Genomic DNA, 24183 nt, shown 5'->3' with positions numbered 1-24183 from the left:
GAAATGTATGTGAACATCTGCAACATCTTGAACTAACTTTTGACGAGTGTTTTTCTAATAGGCGTAACGTCCCTCTCTCAAACAACTGGATACGCAATCCTTTTGAAGGAAATCCATGCTTAGAGAACACCCTGACATTACCTGAAAAGGAAATGCTCATCGAGTTATCCTGTGATAATTCATTGAAAACTACCTTTAAAGAGCTCTCGTTAATTGACTTCTGGCTCAGTGTAAGAAATGACTATACCGTTTTGTCCAAAAAAGCAATTCGAATTTTATTACCATTTTGTACAACATATCTGTGCGAGAAAGGATTTTCCTCCTATACTTATCTCAAAGATAAATACCGAAGCAGATTGAATGCAGAGCCTGATTTAAGACTCAAACTGTTAGACATTGAACCAAACTTTCAGTTTCTTTGTTCCTTCAAACAGCCACAAATATCGCATTAAGGATTTTTTCCCCAATTTACAAGTATGCTTAAAAAAATAGTTGGTTTATAAAACTTCTTGTTTATAATTTTTCTTGTAGATGTAGTTTTAACTTTTTATTAATGTTTGCACTTAATGATATTTTACAATTATATTTTTGTTTATTGCAATCAAATGCTGCAAAAAATGGAAAGCAAACATGTTGTTTTTTTATTGTTTCTTACATGTTACTAATTTCAACATCAGGGGGTTCGCGAACTTTTTTGCCTGTTCCAAGGGGTTCGCAAAGAGAAAAAGGTTGGGAACCGCTGATCTATGCCAATAATCGATTTTTTTTAATGGAATAGAATATTTTGAGACAGATGATCGTTTGAGTAGATAAAAAGCGCCGCAGGAGGCCTTCTTGGGGCAAAAAGGTGAGTGGTACAAAACAGAACTGGAGATAGATATAGAAAATATTATATTCATATTGATAAAGATAGATATAGATTGATTAGTACCGAAGGTGGCAATCTTGTCGTAAAAAGGTGAATGACAAGTAAGCCAAACAGCCGCCGTATGCGGCTGCTTGCATGGAAAGGGTAATGGCATGAAAAGGCAAACCAGCTGATCGCCGAAGGCGGCTAGTGTTAAATAAATGGCAACCTACAAAATACTCGAAACTACAAAGTAATAGCGAAAAATATTAATATCATGTTAATGTCGATGAGCCGGTAGAGGAGTACACTTTCACTCCCTGGCTTTTAAAAATAAAATGTAATTAATTTAAAGGGGAATAAGCTACAAAGTAGTTTAAAAATTGCAATATACTCCACGAAAATGATTAATCGGAACTACTTGAAAGTGATCCTCGTAGGTTCCTCACTGGCTTGTACTCGTCATGGACCTTTAGAATGCGCCCCGCATTGCAAGTGGCACTGGCGCACAGGATATTTCGGGGAGGGGGGGGGGGCAAGGTTCGAAAGCTCATTGTCACTCTTGTACCAGTACCATACCCCATTATACCGCCAATCATATTCTACTGATTTTATCGATCGTCGGGAACAAAAAACCGTTAAAAATAAATTATTGAATAAATAACTGGCATTATATATAAAATAAATTATTAATCAACTAATGCTTGATAGGATGTGATAATGTGTTGAATTGGAATGCTACGAAGATGCCAAATCTTAACATTCATAAAAGAGCTATAGAAATAAGCTTGATAGTAACAACATACTAATTTGTCTGTGTAAATCCGAAACACATTTCTGCAGTTCTAAAAGCTATGTGCATACTTATAATTTAAGGGGTTTTTTATGCTTTCTTACGCAACCTAGCAATATTTTGCTTTTGTTTTTTTTTCACTTAGCTAAGCTGTTTCATCTGATCTAGAAACACGCCTGAATACCAAGAAATAGTTCTGATAGTCCAAAAGGAAAGAAGTAACGTTCCGTTCATCACATCAATACCACTTACTCCCAGTATGTTCGAACACGAAGGAGCCGGCGATACACATGCACTATCCGAATCAATCTACAGCAAACCATGGTCAAAACTCGAACGTAGAATTAAGGATGAAAATGAAGATTGGAACATCAAATCTGAGGATGGCTTGCCTCAAGCCGAGAGGACCGATTCCAGTGTAGCTCTGAAGCAGCTGGGTGAGCTGATGACCGAAAATTGGTTTTCGAAAGGAGAAATGAATAAGTTCTTCGAAAATACACAGATTGCGGGACCACTGAAAGCAGAAGGCACAGGTTCATGCAGCGATGGCGAAATGACCAAGGATGGTGCACGTGAGGCTCCAGAAAACTGGCAAGCCCGAAAAGTAACAGATTCTGTCTTGAAAATGATGGATGAGACCAGAGACACGTCCCGAAAACTGGTAGAAGAGTCGGATACAGATTCCAGCACAGAAGAAAATTTGGATATCCTGCCACTTGAAGAATACACCGATGAATTTCGGGTGGCGCTGAAACGTGCTGAGGAAAATAATCCGTTCAGAAAGAAAGTGTTGCCGATTGAAAGCACAGCCCCGGATGTCGACAGCATTATTCCAGGAAGCCCACACGACAGTATGAAACTCGGCAAAAATAAATATTCTAAACTGGAAAGAAAGGAAGGAGAGAAGTGCAAAATAAAGAAGTGTTTGTTGATGTGATTTTACATCCTTGGGCTTCCGTTATTTGATAGATTATAGTTGAAATGTTATTTAAATTATTTATTAAACCAGCACTCAAGACATTCTTATTGAAAAAGGTAAGATGACAAAATTTGGAAGCAACTTCACGAGCTAAATGGCGAATTCAAAAAAGTTTCCTTTTAAACATTTTAATTAGACCAGAGATGTTATTAATTCTACGACGCACTGGCTAATGAGAGATGTACAAAATTGTTTATTCTTGTGAAAAATGTATCAAAACATCGTGTGTTATTTCATGTTAAGTAAAAATTCATTAGTGTTCCACTAAGGTATCAAATTATTTGTTTAATTAAGCTGATATATACAAAGAATAAAGTTAAGATGAATGAATGGGTTCGTAGCGCAGGTATTCGGGTAACAAAATTGATGGAGAATCACCATATTAAGTAACGAAGTCCTGTAAATTAACCTATTTTTCACACAAGAGCACAACATTGGAAAAATTGGTTAGAATCATCCTTTTGCTTCTACCCTTAAACATGGGAATGCGACAACCGACAACAACATGTGATATTCTACTTCACATACACTTATTTCATTTTTTTTTAAAAATTAAAACATAAGAAAATAAATGAGATGATTTTATAAAAAATATTTAAAAAAAATTAAGAGCATATTTTATACAAATGTTTACCAGCAATTATTGAACTCAAATGCCTCAAAATATTTTCTTAAAATTAATCGGTAAGTTCAATGTAAAATTTTAGAAGTGCTCCGGGTTTTATAAGGGAAATACCTAAGACGTCATTACTAAAAATTTAAGTTGGAGTTACGTGGAAGCTTCCTGGAAATAGATTTTAAAGAAGCTTTGAAAGAGTTTTCTGCGATCAATTGTGCTTTATCTCTACGTTGTTTGTTGTTACCTGTTGCTTGGTTCTGCCCCAAAAGGTGTTTTCATAATTTATGTAACTAAGAATGTAAAAAAAATGATGTCACATGTATTAGTTTCAATAGTTATTCAGGACTCACATTCAAACATAGCAAGGTTTCGTGATAAATAACAAGAAGTTGCATCTATAACTAAACGAGCCTACTTTTCCTTATACAATATCCACTTTCGTATCTGGTTAATATTCTCAAAATTAGCTAAAATCGCAAATTATTTCAAACGTAATTTTTTAACATTTTAATTTAAGCTGATTTCTAGAAATAGAAGTAACCCTCGCTCATCTGAAGAAATATATGCGTAAAAAAATAAATAAACGAACAAATAAAGTAATAACACTAATAAACAAAGCAATTTACGTATTTCAAAAAAAAAAAAAAAAATCTTTGATCGCTTTTAAAAAGAAGAAAAAAGAAAAAGATAAAAAATAAGCTTATAAAGTGAATGCATTATGCTAAAAGTAAAAAATCATTTTATTTTCCCCTGTTGTCAAAAAACAATGTAATTTTAAAATAAATAAAAAATATCAAGTTAAAAAAATAGTTTTCACTATTAAAAAAAAATAATAAAATCGTCTGCGCATACCTTTGTGAAGAAACATAAAGGACTCTGAATTTCTCCGCCAGAAACTAAATACATAAATTAACTTTAGAGGGAAGTTAAAAACAAATCATATCAACAATAATTATTTCACAGTGAAAACCATGACTGCGGAGTCAATCTCATTTTGAGGTATAAGAGCGAAGGTTTTTACCTTAAAGACTTGGAGTCGGAACCGGTGATTTTCCCTTATAGTCTGCAACTCTGCTAATGTTTGCGGAGTCGGAGTCGGAATTATTTTGAGATAAAGGAGTCGGAGTCAAAGACTTTAAAAATCCAAGAGTCGGAGTCAGTCATTTTCCCTCCGTGACTCAATTTTTGCCAAAGCTACGAAGTCAGGGAGTCATTGTATGGCTAATTGTTGTGTACAGGAGTCGGAGTCGACTGCCTTAAAATTCTAGGAGTCGGAGTTGGTCATCAAGTGCTATTTCCAACAAAATTTGTTTAAAGTAGATCCGCCTTTTTCTTTTTATTATTAACACGCTTAAATTAGCTTCACCTGTATGTATGTATGTATGTATGTATGTATCTTGTAACGGAATCTTGCAGCTCAAATTTCGCCCACTTCCTGCGATCGGATTCTTTTGAAATTTGGCACGCGACCTCGGACCCGATGACAATGCAATATTCTATAATCAAATTAATTAATTAACTCTTTTAATTGTTAGTTTCCTCCAATTTTAATCAATATTTTGGCATAAATCCAACAATGTGAAAAAGGAAAAATTAAAAAAAATACAAAATGCTCGCAAAAATTATTTAAAAATATCTACAAAAACCTTTAATTTTTCTGCATCAGACAAAATTTGTTCCAATGTTCCAAGGTAATTAAAACATGAAATATAATTGTTTTTAACTAATTTCATGCCAAAATTTAGGTGAGCCTTCAATTGGAAATTCATTGCTGATCAAACCATTGTTGAACAAAACTTTTTCGGGACCTATATTGATTTTTAATCTCCCTGGAGCCATAGGCGCTAATGCTAAGGGATTTGAATAGTTCAGAATTGAACGGAAAATTGTTTAATCAAATAGATATCTTAATATATAATAATCTTCTGTGCGAACGTTTGTCCCCATAAGGCTTTTAAACGGCTGGACCGATTTTGCACAAATGTTTTGTGTGCAATTAGGTAGTGGCGAGCATGGTTTCGAAGAGCGATGGATCGAATCGGAAACGTTTTTGTTAATTAATTAATTAAAACATTGGATAATTATATCTCCCAAATGATTAATATTTATTTTAACCTATTGTTGAGCGAGAACTAAAATAAATATTTAACCCGTTGCCAAAGGACAATAAGAAAGCCAGCTCTGCTTTTTGTAACGAAACTCTCTCTCTCTCTTATATCATCCCTTTTTACCAGCGAATGATAAAACATTTCTATATTATCATTGAGAAATTAAGTTCAGTGTGCCCCGTTGATCTAGAAATTACTTAAGTGTGCCGCACAGTAAAAAAGATTGAGAAGCACTGCCGTACGCTACACAGCTACTTCCTATTCAAATTCGCTACCAGAAAAAATAATTCTGTAAAACTGGTTTCATTGCCATCGCAGTGTTAATGCAGAGTAAACAACTAGACTCATGTCTCTACTGCACTACAGTCGACTGGCGATAACTCGAAGATTCGAAGCTTTCATTGCCGTCACAAACTCTTGAGAAGACTGTGAGAACTTTCTATAACTCGAACTACCAACAATTAGAAAGTTTTAGCCAGTCTCTTGGGACTTCGAGGCATCGAGAGTTGACTGTAGTTGGAGTATATAATTCCGACGAGACGCAGGAAGCAGCTGGAATAATTTTCTCTTTAAATTTTGGCATAGGAATTTTTTGCTAAAGATTTTATTGTTCTGTTTTATTCTATATTAAAAAAAAAAAAAAGATGAAAGAAAAGACTAATGCCGTGCTAGGTTAATCATATAAATCCAAGGCTTCTCAATATTTTCGTCCCGTTGGCCATCTGCCTAGTTTTTCAGATTTTTGCGGTTCCCTTGCTAATGGGGTGCTTTAAAAGAAGTTAGGTACGGTAATGTATTTATATTTGAAAGCTAAAACAGTAAAATGAAAGGTAAAATTTCATTCAGGCCGTGCAGTCAGGTGAAAGCAAAATGTATTTGTACAGGAATTTAACTTCAAATGTTTAAATTTGAAGTTAAATTCCACATACGGCAGCCGCAGAATTTAACTTCAAACCAAAATTTTTAGAATTTTTTTTTTATAAATTCCTTTTGCCGTCACGTAAAACTTTTTCTTCTCCAACGTTTTGTGTTGAAGAATGGGCCTTGCTTCTGGCGTGTTCTGGCACTAAATGCCCCCCCCCCCTTCTGTTTATTCGACACGAAATTTCCTTCTCCCTGTTTTTCAGTTTTAATCATACCTTTCGATACATTGAAGGAGGGGATGAGGGGATTTTAAATGTTGGCGGATGCTGGGGGTAAACCATTAAATGTGCATGTTTTTACAAGTTGCAAGAGGAATCAATTACGTAAATACTTGCAAATTTATGAAGTTAGATTTAACACAGAAAATTGTTCATATATTTTGTAATATGTGCAAGCGTTGAATTTGCAATTGTATCTTCTCTAGGAGCTCTCGATTTTTAATAACAGAAATTTTACCAGTGGCAGGTAGGGTATATAGTGTTAAGCCAGTTTTTTTTAGCCTACTTTCCCAGTAAAAGTCAGAGAGAGAAGAAAAAAGCATGAAAGAAGGCTTAATGCATCTTGAAAATATTACAAAAAACAAAAAAAAAAAAAAAAAAAGTCAAAAAAAAAAAAAATAAATAAATAAATAAATAAATATCGAAAAATAAAAAATTGGAAAGTAGGGTAATGAGATGGGGGAAAATGTCTGTCGGTCTGTCTGTTTGTCCCCCCCCCCCCCCCCCAATAACTTTTGAGTGAATAGTCCGATTCGAACAAAATTTTTTTTTGTTCGAAAGATCTCGGCGAGGACACCTCATTCCTATATTTCACTTTTTGATTTGAACTATTTTTTGTTCAATTTTGAACAGTTCAAAAAAACTTAACATTAGCGCCTAAGGGGGAATTCAAGGCAATTACGAACTTAGAGGCGGATTTGCTTCAAACAAACTTTGTAGGAAAAAGCTTTTGATGAAAAACTTGTATATAAATTACCTTTTTGATTTGAACAATATTCCGTTCAATTTTGAACAGTTCAAATCCCTTAACATTAGCGCCTATTAGGAAACTGAAAGTCAAGGTAGATTCCGTACTTGAAGGCGGATTTACTTGAAACACATTTTGTTGGAAATAGCTCTTGATAACCAACTCTCGACTCCTGTGCCCGACAATTAGTCGGACTCCGACTCCCCTACTTCGACTCTGACTTCGTAGCTTTGGCAAAAATTTATACACGGAGGAAAAATGACTGACTCCGATTCTTGAATATTCGACTCCTTTATCTCAAAATGGCGATTGACTCCTACTCCGCAGCCATGGTTTTAACTGTGAAATAATTATTATTCATATGCCTTGTTTTTATTTTCACTCTAAATTTAGGCACTCAGTTTTCGGCGGATAAATTTGAAGTCATTTATGTTTCTACATAAAGATATGCGCAGACGATTTTTTTTAAAATAAAAATTATTTCTTTAAGTTGAAATTTTACTGTTTTTATTTATTTGGTAAGTGCATTAATTCATTAAAAATATTTTTGGCAACAGGGGGGAAAAGAAACAATTTTTTTATATGATGCATTTATTTTAATGAGCTCATTAATTTTAATTATTATTTTTTCGTTTTGAAAGCGGTTAAATGTTTTTTTTTTTTAAATGGAAAAAAGTGCATTAGCTGTTTCGTTTAAAAGGTGCTGATATTTTATTTGTTCGTTTATTTATTTATTTTTTTACGCATCTAATTTTTTAGATGAGTGAGTCACATTTAATGCCTAGAAATCAAAAATTTATGTTTGAAACAATTTGCAATTTTAGCTATGTTTGAGAATATTTATCAGGTACTAGAAAGTAGGTATGGGTATACGGGAAAGTAGGCTCGTTTTAGTTCTAGATGGAACTTCTTGTTATTATTATTACAAATCGACTAGGACATTGGACAGGGAGTCAGCACTAGTTCATTTCTTTAATAGCTCAGTGATTCTTGTTTCGCCGTTATAGGATATATCTTTCGAGGAGAATATGTTAGAGGGATGAAAGAATATCTTAAAAATAGAAAACCATTTGCAAAGGACGAATATTCGTGCAAAGGCAACATGCAGTTTGTGTACTAACAACAGTATACCGAACCTTACACAACACAGCTCCTTCCTATTCAAATTCGCTACCAGAAAAAGAATTCTGTAAAACTAGTTTCGTTGCCAGCGCAGTGTTAATGCAGGGTAAACAACTAGACTCCTGTCTCTACTGCACTATAGTCGACTGGCGATAACTCGAAGATTCGACGTTTTCATTGCCATCACAAACTTTTGAGAAGACTGTGAGAACTTTCTATAACTCGACCTACCAACAATTAGAAAGTTTTAGCCAGTCCCTTGGGACTTCGAGAGTTGACTGTAGTTGGAGTATATAATTCCGGCGAGACGCAGGAAGCAGCTGGAATAATTTTCTCTTTAAATTTTGGCATAGGGATTTTCTGCTAAAGATTTTATTGTTCTGTAGCATTCTATAATATTTAAAAAAAAAAAAAAAAAAAATGAAAGAAAAGACCAATGCCGTGCCGGATTAATCAAATAAATCCAATGCTTCCCAACATTTTCGTCTCGTTGGCCATCTGCCTATAGGTTTTTCAGATTTTTGTGGTTCTATTGCAAAGGGGTTGCTTTAAAAGAAGTAAGGTACGGTAATGTATTTATATTTGAATGCTAAACAAGTAAAATGAAAGGTAAAGTTTCACTCAGGCCGTGCAGTCAGGTGAAAGCAAAGTGTATTTGTACAGAAATTTAACTTCAAATGTTTTAATTTGAAGTTAAATTCCACATACGACAACCGCAGAATTTAACTTCAAAATAAAATTTTTAGAATTTTTTTTCCTATCAATTCCTTTTGCTATCATGCAAAACTTTTCCTTCTCCAACGTTTTCTGTTGAAGAATGGTTCTTTTTTCTGGCATGTTCTGGCACTAAATGGATGCCCCCACCTTCAGTTTTTCCAACACGAAATTTCCTTCTCCGTTTTTCAGTTTTAATCATACCTTTTGATACATTGAAGGAGAGGGTGGGGGGATTTTAAATGTTGGCGATGCTGGGGGTAAACCATTAAATGTGCATGTTTTTACAAGTTGCAAGCGGAATCAATTACGTAAATACTTGCAAATTTATGAAGTTTGATTTAACACAGAAAATTTGATCATATAATTTGTAATATGTGCAAGTGTAGAATTGGCAATTGTGTCTTCTCTAGGAGCTCTCGATTTTTAATATCAGAAATTATACCAGTGGCAGGTAGGGTATATAGTGTTAAGTCAGTTTGTGTGAGAAGGGTGGTGGGGGTTTCAAGAAATCGCTAATAACTATGTCGCTGGTTTCTAAATTCTGAACTTAAAAGGAAAGGGGAGGAGGAGAGTTAAAAATTTCACTGGTCCAGTTTGCAAAGTTTCAACTTCGGCATCAATGGTAGCAATAACACTACTCCCGACTTTTAGACCAGGAACTCTTACTTTTATGCTGTCTAAAAACGATAACAGGTCTGTATAGAGTGTTATTTTCAGTATCTAACAGTTTTGATAAGTTTTCCTAGCGTTTTGATTCAGTAAAAAGCCAAGTTTCTTGATCTTGTTATGCAATCAATTTATTCTTCGGCTATTAAAGCTGCTGTTGCTGGTAGCCGTCTTTTATTTCTTAGTTTATTCCTTTTAGTGTTTTAGTCGAAATGGAGAAAAGTCTCGGGGTGGGTCGATTTTTAATATCTATTTTGGTAGCGGAAAGGCGGTTAGCACCCTGAAAAACTTATGTGGTAAAATTCATAACATGATTAACTTTGACAGTTCTTTGGCTTCAATTTTTGTTATGAATTTCAAGTTTTCTACAGGAATGAAAAACATTAGTCTTAATGCAGCAAGATAGGATTATGATCCGTGGAAGCTTATCAAGAGAGTCTGTATAATTGAAGGCCACAAATTACTAATAAAACTTACTAATAAAAGTGGTTAAGCAATGCTTAGAAAAAATAATTTTTTTTTTCTTCTTCTTCTTTTAATGTTTTATTTTGCATGTTATTGCAAAGCAAATGGATTCAATAACCATTTCCTTTAAGTCTGAAGGTATTCAAAAATACTTGTTAAAAATTAGCAAGTTGGTGGAAAAACTCAATTGCAAACTGCTGTCTGCACTGAAATAATAAAGTGCTTATTACCACATTTCTCATTAATTGAAACCATAATGAAATATATTTTTTAGACTACTGGGAGAATTTGCCAGTTTAACACACACATGCAACCTCAAAGGTTTATATATAAGTTCATGCATAAAACTCAATTGACTTTGCATTTATGATAGATATTGGTAAAGTAAAAAAAAAAAAAAATCCTTGTAACCATTATTGGCTTTTCAAAGAATTGTGCAGTGTTTTAAACTTAAGATAATGGGTTATTCTCACAGAAATGGTCATTTTCAAGTCCCTGCAATCATTTACGGATGTTTTACGACTCATACTTTACTGAGACTTTAATGTAGTCTAAAGTACCCAAACGTCATTTCCTCACTTGTCCCCACTGTTAATAAAAAATAAATGTAAAAAAAAAAATTCAAAGCAGACAAATAATACGATCATATTTTTGTGGTTTTTATTTCAAAATGTTAAGCATTTTGTAAAGTAAAGCAAAAAATTCAAAATTAAATTTTCATTAAAAAAATGTTCACGTAATTATTTAAATTTGTTCCCCGCAGTTGGTGTCTTTCCCCGACAACAGGCAATTTCCTTCTCAGAATCGTGACAAAATAAAAAATTTTCAGCAAAAAGTGTAGTAATTTAGGGCTGGAAACCCAGAAAAATATTGCAACATATTTGTGTCTTTAATTTTTCGGAAAATATTACTTGGAATCTATATGAAAGCATAATATTAGAGAAGGGCTTTTGCATCCCTCATTCTCTTACATCTGTTTTAACTGAAAAATAAAATGAAATAATGCATGAAAATTGCATGATCATAAGTTACTTCCTGGTTTGCGGATATTTGTCGAAGAATAAACCGAAACATTGGTAAGTCATAACTACTAGAATCCAATTTTAATGAATTCGTCATTCTCTCACTAGTGAGGAAATGACGCTTAAGTGAGTTTATAATGCTGAGGGTATAATACTATTCAAAAAATATTTTTGTTTTAACAGGACCAATGTTTTTTTCATAAAGTCTTCACGTATATCTATCTCAATAAAAGGTTTCAACTGATTCACTCCATTAAAATTTTTCTGCACTTAATAAGCTCAAAATGACTGTTTTTATGAGAATGACCTTAATACAACAACCTTCATATACAAACAAAAATAAATAAAAAAAATTGCAACATGAATATTTTTGAAATTTTGTTTAATCAATATTTACATATGAAAATAGTTGATTTTTCAGCAATTAACACATATACGTTCAATATTATTTGATAATAGAATTTCAATAAAATTATTTAAACAATAAATATACGACAACATTTAAACAGGACTGTTTGCTTAAGAAGTATTTTTCAGGCTAGAAAGATTGCTAACCATAAAAAGAATATCAACAAGTTAAACTTCTACCAGCCACACAACAAGTCATATATTAAACAATATTTGATATTTTAACAGACATAACATTTTAACAGTGGATTTAATACATGAAATTTTGTACATGGCCTGTTATGTAAATATATATTTCAAATATATCATTTATTATAAAACAAGCTATCTTTCTGCAGATTTTAAAATTTTCCATTTTCATGAAAAATTAGTCAATTAATAACATTAAAAAAAAAAAAAAACATTAAAATTTTTTTGCATAGAAGTAGAATTCATTTTCAGCAGATATTCAATTAATAACATTACATAAAAAATTGCACTGTCATTTGACATCATTGTACAACAATTTATATAAGTTGTCTCATGTGATAAGCACAGTATTTCTATAAATAAAAGCAAGAAATGCATGTTATAAAATGAAAAAAAAAAAAAAAAAAATCCATTTTACTTTCATCTCTACTACTTCTATTTACTGTTTGAAAACTACTTTACAAATCACACACAAAAAAAAACAAAAAAAAAACCTGAATCTATTTATTTTATGTACTGCAAGCATGATATTTTTCTATAGGAAATAGATAATACTTAAAAACAAATATGAATTTAGTCTAATATCATTATTCTTCAATACGTCAGTATGTATGCCATTTCTCTACCTTTAAAAAAAAAAAAAAAACTTCATACTTTTTTGGGTAAGAAGGCAGTAATTTGATGTGTGAAAATCTTGTCTGAAGTTCTGAAATATTAATGGTGGCGGATAATGGTATAATCCTTCCAATGTTTGACTATAAAAAGGGAAAATTACAAGATTATATTAAAAAAAAAATTACCAACAAAAATATATATATTTCATGTGCACAAGACTGATAAATTATCTAAGGTCAAATTTTTGATCACAGGAGGAGCATATTGATGGAGGATGTTGTGGGGGCAAAAAACCAGGTTAACCATGATAGTCTTCATGTAACTTGTGGTTCAGTCACTGCTTATAATGACACAGGGAAAAATTCAAGCTACTATGGTAAAACTGCTTATAATATTTCACTTACTCTACTTTTATGTCACTTTTTAAAAAGTAATAAAACTTTTTATTAAAAACCACAAGTTTGAATTTATTTATTTTATAAATATTATGCTGAAAATACTGGAATTTTGAATTACTAGATTGGTAGACCCTTTGTTATAGTTTATACTAGAATATAAAAGCTGATTAAAATATCCTGATAGTGCAATATCGCAATAATGGTTTAGTGTGTAGAAAGAGGAGGAAAGTGAAGGACCACACGAACTCTAAGCCCACACTTGATCAGGTTCTTGTCTATCTCTTTAAAACACCTTGATGTCAAAGTCTTTTCGCACATAAGTTCATCTCTTTTGCACTAAAAAAGGGGTTTCTTTAAACCCTGAAACAGCTAAGCAGTGCTGGATCTATGATTTATCCAAGTCGGGGCAAAAAACTTGAAACTACCGCCTTGAACCAACTTTCTTCATACTTTTATATTGAGTTTCAGCGAAAAGACTACAGAAATAGGGTGTATTTGCCATCAGAGGCAAGTGCCCTGGATTGCTTTGCAAATTTGTATAATTTACTGTTATATTTTACTTTTCTTTCACCTCAATGTTTGTTTGTTTTAGAAGACTTTAATCTTTGATTGATTGCTTGCTAGTTTTCCTACAGTGCATATTGGATGAGAAATTAGGAGTCAGGAGTCAATTCAGATTTTTATTTTTAGGTCCACATTTTATGAAGGAAAAAAAATAAATAAGAATTGTAAACTTTCTTTTTGTGAGAAAAAAAATAAATTTTTTAATATATTTTTTGTGAAAAAATCCTGTCATACCATAAAGAGCATGTCTAGCTATCATAAATCTATCGTAAAATCTCAAAAGTAATTCTCTCCCTCAATTTTCAAAATCAAACTGATCAATTTCAGCGTCGAGATTGTTTCGAAAAATTAGCCTCAGCCACCAAAATAAGAAAAGTTTATAGTAATAATTTAAGAGTACAGAAAATAAGTAATAAATGAGCAATAGTGAATATTAATATCAAACAAGAATCGTAAATGAATCAATAAAAACCTGTTATAACTTTCTAGTAGTAATTAATTTGAGAAGAATTAAAGTAGAATTTTGGGAAGGGACTGTGAACTTTCCAATTTGCATCTGAATCAACCCCTGTAAATTTTGTTTTCTTTACAGGACTTCCCCGAAAAGTAGGTTTGAAGTCTGGGAAAACCTTCCCCCTCTCTCTACGGTACAAATAGACAACACAGAAAGAAAGGTGTTCTACATTTTAAACAACATCTTATTGACAGACAAATAATTTCAAAAATTGTATGTGTTTAGCAGGAGGTAAAAATTAATTAGACTTACATTTGATAATAAATGCAATTTTCTTTATATTTGGAAATAAGAAAAGAAAAATTAACAAAATTTAAAAATAAATTAAGCTCATGTATACAACATCAAATTAATGCATTAATTATGTTACCAAATGATTCAACACAAAAAGATGATGATGGATTCATGTATAACATGCAGAAATTATTTGCCTAATAAATAGACAAACACAAAATGAAAATACTTCACACTCATTAAAATATACATTTAGAATGAACTATGACAATGACAAAATGAAAAAAAAAACTACAATGACAACGACATGAAAGAGTGCTAATGAAAATATACAGGGAATAAAATCAATCAACTATAGTCATTCAGACATATTTGAGTGCAGAATTATATGATATACATGTTTTACATAATTACCATCTTTAGTATATTTACAATAGCTACATGAATAATACTGAAGATTCGACTTTGAGAAAACAGGCAGGTTGATCCTTAAAATTTATGTGCAACTACATATTGAACTAAGAATGTTACAGTCATTGGTGGGAGGTGTAGACTAGCATTCACTTTTCAAAATATCAAACTTTGGAACTAGTGTCAAGTTAAATGCCTTTGGAATGCAGGCGACTTTCTTTTTTTATAAAAGAACATCGTCTCTTTTTCTTTCACTTTTGTACACATATTCTTAAGCAATGTTAAAAGAAGGAACAAAAGTTTGAAATTACAAGCATACTGTACATATATATATCATATATACACATCCATTCATGCTAACCATCATATGAACATACATACATACACACTTAGATGCATAGTTAAAAATACAAACATTTACACATTTAGTAGACATTTCTGTCAATGCAATAACAAAATGCAAATGGTTTTTTAATGGGATGATGAGGAATGTAAAGATATTTCTTACTTACTACAAAAATAATAGAATCCTTAGCAAAAGCATGATCTGCAATTTGAAAAATAGTAGTTTTTGAGTTCCTTTATCAGAAATTGATTTCTAAAAAGAAAATTGAAAATTACGCCAAAAACTTAGGAGATGTTAACTACTAAAGAGTAATAAGGTGGAGAATCAAAACCTTAGAGCTGGAATTAGTAAATGGAGGGAGCATTGGCTAAGCAAAAGCTTGGACAAAGAGTTCAAGTCACAGGACTCAACGACAAATGCTGCCTGTTTAGTCTAGTGGTCAGAGAAGTCTGACTGTGACAGGAAGGTCCGGGTTCGAATCCCGGCTCCAGCATGGACGTACTTTCTCTCTCATGTCCTTGTACTCTCTTTGTGTGAATCTGTTGTTATGCTGTGAATGGTTGCCTACCCTTTGAACAGGTCCTTATGGCATGTGTGTGCCAACTTCAGACCAAATTACGGTACAGTTGAAAAAGTGAAGAATGACATGACACCCTGAAGTTCCCCACACCTACCATATTTCTGGTTTATCTGTTTTAGATGTAGGAAAAGTGAAGCTGCGCACCCCAAATTGCAAGCCTAGCTAGCACACGACAACAACAATGACGAATGGTTGACGCATTTTGTGTGAAACTGTGAAGGAAACCTGATTTCCTCTAATGCTTTTCTTTAAAATCTATCACCTGATTTGGGGTCTTTCCTTTGTGAATGAAAGTATTCACTCCCTCCATTTTATCTCCTCTCAATGATCAAAACACTAACATTACAACCAGAAATTAAATGTGAATAATATGGTCAACTTCTTTGTGTTAAACAAAACACATTTATTGCACTCGGGTGCAATAAAGTTTGCAATTGGTCCCGAATGAATTTTTCATCTACTAATGCATGTCTCTACATATATACATATCAAGTACTTGCTATATGACTTTAAAAAAAATCTTTTTAGCGAAACAAGTAAGAAAATCTGATTGAACATCCTTTTTTTGGAAAAAATAACTTATTTTAGTGTTTTCAAATATTTGGCCCAGACCCTTTTATTTTTGTTTCATTAATTTTAATTTTAAATGTTTGTCAGCAGGTATAATTTTTTCAGCTGTTAACTAATCTCCATCAGAGCTGCATCAATTGTCTACTTAAAATGTAAATGAGTGTAAATAGGCAAGTTTCAAAACTCATGCTCAGCACAACATACCTATAGACTCTTTACAAATCTCATGCTAAATCATTTTGTTCCACATAAAAAAATAATAATAAATAAATCTTAGGTCAAAATTTCAATGAGAATTCTTTCCATTCTTGGCATTTTTGCATTTTAGACTTCGCTGGCGAGTCAGCTGATTGGTGGAGCCATGTCTCATTCTTGCAGACCCTTCATTGACTAGAGAACTGTATTCTGTCACTGGTTCTTTGTCGGTCGGTGAGCCGAGGGTTAGACTGGACATGGAAGAGGATAAGTTCATAGTGGAGGAAACACTCAATGTGCTGGGATACTGAGACAAATCATGAAGTTCACCATCTTCAATGGGCAGACAGGTCTCTACCATGGCTTCAAGGCAGTTCACAAACAGCTCTGCATTGTCTAAATTGGTTTGAGACTAGAAAGTAAAATAAAAATAATAAAAATTTTTGTTAAGAAACTGCTATATGGACAACTTACAGACATCTAGAAGCTGTATTTTTCTTTTTTTTTGTTAGAAGCTTATCTTCTCAAATGATACTAAAAAGTTACATATTTCAGTTCTTGCAATAACGATTAAGGGTCATTCTTCAAAAAGTGTAACTTTTCTTTCACACAGCTTTTACAGTAAAAACTTCAAGGAACAATTTATAAAACAATGATTTTTAATTTCCTTAATAATATATCTATTTAAACCTGCCAACAATTTTTTAATAATAATTCTTATTTTAGTAAATTTTTGACTCACAACATGTGAATTTTCACCTCTGTGGCATGTCATACACATTGTGTGACTGTTTATAATGCTTAATAACTTGTTTAATTAAAAGTGTACACTTATTTATTATTCCTTTCACAAGTGTCTCAAATACTAATTTTTTAAGTATATTTAATTTGTTAATATTGTGTTTTAGTTCGTTTTAGTAGGACAAAGAGTCATGTCACACAATAAATTCCCATCTCCATTACTTAAACACAAAATGACATTAACACGAGGCAGTAATGACATTAAATTTTATTTTCCATGAATGGCTAAAAATAAACAAGGGAGCCCCCTTGTTTATTTTTAGCCATAGTTGAAGTTGTGAGATTTTTGTTGAAAAACAAGAAGATAGATTTTGCTTTAAAAACTTAGTGTGGTTATTCTGACTTCTCACCTCTGTGCACTTGAATTTCAGGGATGCAAATTAATGTAAAAAAAAGAAGTGAACATGTTTTCATGTGCTTAACATGTGCAGATTGTAGCAACGAAGAAAAACATTTTTTCCCCTCAAAAATGTATCTATTAGGCCTATATTAATGGAAAATTCCTCACCTCTGTGACCAACCTTAACAATATGATTATTTCTGAGGTGAAAATAAATGATGGGAGGGGAAATACATCAATAATATGCATTCTACCAAAATTATACATTGCCAGTATATTCTCAAATTTACTAAATACTATTTTTTAACATATATTTGAAACTACTAATTAAGAAGTACTTTAATTAAGAGAGCATAATATTATATTCTCGCACTTTCATGTAAGAATGAAAAAAACAAAAAGGTTTTGAAATTGAAAAATATTTGCGTTCAAAAGTTAAGTTTTCTAGAGAATGACAATTAAATGACCCCCTTCATGTGGAACAGTTATCATTTGGAACAGCAGTTACTGTTCATGAGGTTGATCACTTTAATTGTCAAAAAAAAAAAAAGAAGAAAAAGTCAGAAGCCTCTTAGCATCAATTAGAACACACACACATATAAACGTTCAATAATTTTTAATAATATATAATATTATAAATTAAAAAACATATTATATATTTAAATTCTTTAAAATGTAATATTAAATATTACATAAAAAAATTGAAACACAATCAAGTTTGAGCTGACAATATTTAGTTCAAATTAAGTTACAAAGTACACAATGCAGTGTACAGTTTTTACTGGCACAGCTACATGGAAATATTGAAAAATAAAAGAAAATAGAACAATTTAATTTACTAATGTTTTTGTACAGATAAAAAATATCTAGAAAACAGGAGGGCATAGGCAAAATGAGGATACATTTGTAACTTTTTAGAAATTTCATTGTATGTATTATTAGTATAATAAAGATATAGGAAAAACAACTTCAAATATTTTGTCTTGTAAACAAACATTATTTGCAATGTGTCATACTATTTCAACAGTATTATGAATTGTAAACTATATCTAGAGTCAAATCTCAATAACTGGAAGTCTTAAGTTATGATTTCCATGCTGTAGGTAGATCGAGTAATGAGAAGTTCTCAAAGCCTTGTGCTTTATGGGCCTAGACAATTTATGACTTTTCTGTGTTAAACCGATGCAACTAGTAGCCTAAGATGATCTGCTCTTAAAACTTTATATGTTACCCATTTTGACCGAAAGTGGCGCTGAACCCAATCCTGTGTATCTAACAATCAATGGCAATGTTTCAAAGTTTGTTTATTTTTGATTGGACAGGGATTGGACATTTTGATTATAAGAATGGAAAACAGGGATTGCCTGTAGTCCCCTCTTTGTTGTTATGAATTTCAGTGATTGTCACGGCCCATAAGAGTAAGTGAAACAAGTGCGGCTATGATTGGAGTTACGAGCATCAAATATCACAAGTTGACCATATCTTGCTACTTCAGTTATATCATTATTAACTGCCGTTCATTATGAAAAATTGAGCAAAAATCTAAAGTAAATCACCTACATTTTGCTGATTATACTTCACTTAATTAAGACAATTAAATGATAAAATTTTGTTGATGACCAACATTTTTGAAGGTTCATATTTGGCGAATAAAATGCAAAATACAAAGGTGAAAACTACAGAAAGTTACATTAGTAAACAAACAGGACTTGAGCTCTTTATTAAAATACTTACACAATATGTGGAAGTTGTACATGCTGATGTCTGGAAAGAAAAAAATATTTGATTAACTAATTTGATAAAAAACATATTTAGAAGTTTTAAGATAAATACATAAAACATTTATGCCTCAACTTAAACACATATAATGAACACTTAAGCTATTGAAAGTAGGCTGCATATAACTATGCTAAAGGTGTGACTGTAGATAATACTTTTACATACATACACTATACTCATTTCATGAAATTCTAAAAAACAAATATTCTCCAAGAGTTAAACATAACTGATAGAAAATTTAACGCCCATCCTTACAGAAAACAAAAACTCTTTTGAAATTCAACATGGAGGTGGCGCCAAAGGAAAGATAGAACATTGAAATGGGGAGAATAATTTTTCCATCTCACATAATCTTTAATTAAACGAGAAGTCCAAAAGACTAAAATAGAACTACTTTTGCATAAGCAGGGGTTGTGAAGAATCTTCTTTATAAAAATTGATATAGAACTAATTGGGATAAACATTCAAAGAAGTTGTCAATTAGGAGGTCAAAAATAGTTTTTTTTAAATCTTTTTTTTTTTTTTAATTTGGTATTTCATTCATGCCTAAAAACATAAGTCAAAACCAAAAAACTAAGCTTTTGCACAGTTTGTTTCATACAAAGCTGTAAATCATATTATCGCGCAGGAATTAATTCTGAGCCTCTGAGAGCATTATAAGCAAAAATTTACTATATCCTAAATATGTTACAGCTAGTGTTGATTGAAGTCATTATTACATTCACTCACACACACACAAATATAAAAAGTAAATAAATAAACAATAAAAAAAAACTTACTTTCGAAAATGGTCCAGCAAATCTCCAAAGGCCACCAAAGCCAAATGCTGAAGAAGTAAAAAATTAACGAATAAATATTTCATCATAAGATACAGATTTGAAAAAAAAAAAAAGGATTACTCTTTTTTTGGAAAAGTTTAAAACAGATGAAGAATTAAATAATGCTTAGTTTTCATACAGTTAAATAAAGATATTCTTTAATAATAAAATCAAATACTACCAACTTCTACATTAATATTTACATTAAACATTTGTCCAACTCCAATATTTATAATGTATTAGCTATAAATTCATAAAACAACTAACCAGTTATTACTTTTCATATTTTGTTCTTTGAATTGTTGGATGAAGATATAGCATTTATGAATTAAAAGAATTAATTCCATGGAAGAACCTCGCAATAAGTTTCTTAAATCTAGCACACAAAATCTATTGTAACAACTCTTTGGATGATTATTTAACTTACTTATCTTTTTCAAACATTGATTGAATTTCAAGTTTTAGGGTTCTAAAATGCTATAATCATCATTAATAAATTTTAAGTTACTAGGGGCTCTGCCCCCCGCTCGCTGACGCTCACCAACCCCCGAAGATTGCTTCACAACCTTATTTGATTTGCAAACATTTAAATCATCAATTAGAAAGAAACAGATTAAAAAACGCATTATGAGCTAGCTCCCTTTGGATCAAAAAACACTCCTTCCCCGAGTTTCAAAATAACTTGTACTAACTTGCAGAGCCGTAAGGGCTAAGGGGCTCCTGAGCATTGCCTAACTGTAGTTTTGCACGTTTGAAAAGTTGCTTTCATATTCCTGGTCTCAAGTAATATATTTTGCTCTTTAGCTCAATGCTTGAATTGAGTTGAGCCTAAGATTTTCCGTTAAAGTCGAAACCCTTAAAGTTTGAATAAGCAAGAAGAAACATGCGAATCGAAAAGACGTAAATAAAACACGGCATTAAATAAAACACAGAATAATCAAACTTCATATTTTTAACGGCTTGTAACTTTTTTCCCTTTGGAGATAGAAGCTGTTTTTCGACCATTGGTCGAGTTAGATCTGAAGTAAAAAAAGTCGCTATTTCTAGTGGTGTCAAAAAGAAAACTGTGGGACGATTCCTTCGCTTTTTACTGATAGATTTAATGAAGAAAGTAGTGCCTAAATTTTAGCTAAGTCTAAAAAAGTTTTAGCTAAAAATGAAAATAACTCCCGCTATATTTAAGTTAGAGCATTGAAAAAAATTGTGCAGAATGCGGAAAATTCTGCCCTGTCCAACGATATATAATATTAATATGTGCAAGTAATGTTTCACCCTTTTAATAGGCAATAATAGGCAATTTATGCGAAATCTGAGCTTAAAAAACTAATAAAAAAAACTAATTTGAATTTTAAAAAATAAAATCCCAGGTGCACACCCCCGGGGCTCGAAGTAATTTTGTACAAAATTTCAAGGCTGTAGGTGCTATAGGGCGTTCTGGATGCACGTCCACCACAGATTTCCCTCCAGAATTTCTTTGAAATTTTACTTTTATTTACTCTATAAAGATATTATTATTATTATTTTAATTCAAAGAAGATAATAATATTTTAACAATATATTTTATGAATTTGAATAAAAATTTGAATATTATCTTTATTCTTCTTTTATTCGATTAAAAAATTTAATGCTAAATGCCTTTATCTATGCCTCCTTATGCAATTATTTAAATAATATATTCAAATATTCAGTTTAAAGGCCTCTGAATAAAATTAAATACAGTGAACTCCTGATTGTTCGTCGAATAGAGTGGCACGGTAACAGCGGAACATCAGCAAATTTAGTGAAAATGATGCTTGCATGTGCCTTGAAAGATCAAAAACTCTTGCAAACATTTAAACTAGCAAAAACAGTAACAGTGTATGTAAAAGCTAAATAAGGATCGTCTATTAATGCAAACAGATTATACAACAAATATACACAAGCAAATCACGCAGGCAGATTAACTGTGATAGATCAAGCTAGAGTGGGAGAAAAGAAAACACATAGGGGAATTTTTCGAAGACTGGTCTGGCCAATCATTTACGCACATATGTAATTTAGATCTTTATATCAGTAAGTAGGGTAGATCTAAAGCTGTATGTAATGTAGATTTAAAGCAGTAAGTAGTGTAGTTTTAAAAATAAAATTTCAACTAGTCAGGTTTCAGTAATCTTGAAAGGTTTGATGTTGTTGGGAGGAGTGGAAGAAAGAAATAAATATGAATATATAAACATAGCTTTTGTACTTATTAAGTTAAAATGTGTGCATTCATCTACATGCAGTTAATCATTGCCAAACAATTTTTCTTTTTGAAAGTGAAAGGCTGCGGATAATAGTGAGTTTAATGCACATTTTGATTACCAAAAATATGCAGGATATCTGCTACTCTTAGTTTTCAAATTAGTGACTTACATGGTATCAAGCCAGTCATTTAGGGGGAAATAAATTAATATTCAATTAGGGGGAATAATCAATAAATAAATAAATTAATTAATACATAAGGAAAAATAAATGAGTGAATTATTAAATGAAGGAATGCAAATAAATTAGTTAGTAAATGAATACGTAAGTGATTTCGTAAATGATTGAGTAGGAGAAACGAAATGAACTATTTCATTTGTCCCATCCACTTTACCCTGCATGCAGTTGACTAATTGTGAAAAATATTAAAAATAAGCAAAATATTAACTAAATAAATTCTGCACCGAATATTAGAAGCTCCCAATTAATATTCACCTACTATTCATTCGAAAATTTCTATATTAAATGAGTGGTCAAATCAGTGTATTTTGAAAAAACAGAATTGTGTTTGTCTGCGCTGTCCTTATCACATTTATTTCTAAATAGTTCGAACTGTATCAAATAATAAAAAGTATACTGTTTAATTTTAGCAATTAATGACTTTGAAAAACCATAAGGAAGAAAAAAATAAATCTTCTTTGAAAAATATATGAGATTATGAATAGGATTTTGAATACATGGGTTAAATTGGACAGCCTTTACTATATATTTTCATTAAATTTACTTGTGTGCTGGTTAGAAAATACAAAATGAAAACATTGACATAAAAAAGCTCATATAATGCAGTCAGACCTTGATATAACGTCACCCCACATATAAGAACACTTTCCTTAAGTCTTGTCCCATTGAACTGGAATTCTATTTTATGGATAATTGGATATATGGTGACATCTTAAATTGCATAATTGCTTATAAGGTCACTTTTGACGGATTTTCTTTGGGTAATGTCAGTACCACACAGGTTTTACTCTAACATTTTTCCGTGATACACGATCTTATATTGTTGAAGTTATTTCCTCTACTAACATACTATTAAGTGCACAGAATATAGAATAGCGGCAGCACTGCTAAAAAGTGAAGTGGCAACACGAGCAGAAACGTTCAGAGCATAAATATCATAAAACATCTTTTTACGAGTCACGAAAAATAACTGAAGAAAAATTTTCACAAAATATAAAACTTCAAAAACATTTTAAAATTAAAGAAAAATCACAACAGTTTTATATTACATTTATTAGTTGTTCTAATTTAAAATAGAGGAAAAAGAAGGCCTTATATCGAGGTCCAGCAATATTTACTTAATACTTACTTTGGAGATAATGCAGTTGTTGCTGGCTGCTATCTTCACATGAAATCATGTTTTGGATAATACTTTGTACAGCGGACAAAATTACTTGATCATGACATAAAGATAGCACACTGGTAATTTTGGAATCAAGAAGACTATGTCTGAAAATTGAAAAGGTGCAGTGATATTATATGATTTTAAACATATTTATGCATAGAAAAGAAGGAAGAGTAAGGCAAATTTATCTGAATTATTTGAAAATACAGTTAATGAAAGTATTATTGTTTCAAATAATTGCTAAAAGTTTTTAACTTACATCACAGGAAAAACACGAGCAAATACAACTGAAGCTTCAGCAAGGTATTCATACAAAATCTGCATTTCGTTTTCATCAGTAGTATTTCGAACTAATGTTGCCTGTAATAAATTAGCAAGCTTTAACATTTTTTTTTTCAACAAAAATAATAAGAAGATACTAGTGCTACTACTATCCTGTAAAAGTCAAAATCTAAAAAAAGAAAAAGCACCTACTTCCAATTTCAAGGATAATTTAAAACAGTAAAAAACCAAAAATTACCTTTTAAAAAAAACAAATTAAATTAACAAGAAAACTATTTGATTTGAT

The 24183-nt window shown here is 31.6% G+C and overlaps 1 protein-coding gene across 1 annotated transcript in view; it reads right to left on the bottom strand.

Moving 5' to 3' along the window:
• Positions 1 to 15817: 15817 nt before the first annotated feature.
• The window catches only part of LOC129221135 (neurofibromin-like), a 110652-nt gene continuing 102286 nt past the window's right edge, over positions 15818 to 24183 (bottom strand). Inside the window, exons 54-58 of the mRNA XM_054855580.1 lie at positions 23875 to 23975; positions 23580 to 23719; positions 19952 to 19998; positions 19128 to 19157; positions 15818 to 16664 (exon numbers count right to left, since the gene is read on the bottom strand). Coding sequence (XP_054711555.1) covers positions 16344 to 16664; positions 19128 to 19157; positions 19952 to 19998; positions 23580 to 23719; positions 23875 to 23975 — 639 coding nt within the window. The 3' untranslated portion in view covers positions 15818 to 16343. The remainder of the gene's footprint in view (positions 16665 to 19127; positions 19158 to 19951; positions 19999 to 23579; positions 23720 to 23874; positions 23976 to 24183) is intronic.

The sequence above is a fragment of the Uloborus diversus genome, chromosome 4 (genome assembly GCF_026930045.1).
Source record: "Uloborus diversus isolate 005 chromosome 4, Udiv.v.3.1, whole genome shotgun sequence".
Lineage (NCBI taxonomy): Eukaryota > Metazoa > Arthropoda > Arachnida > Araneae > Uloboridae > Uloborus > Uloborus diversus.
The sequence above is the reverse complement of the archived record's forward strand: the minus strand, read 5'-3'. Positions and strand labels throughout refer to the sequence as shown.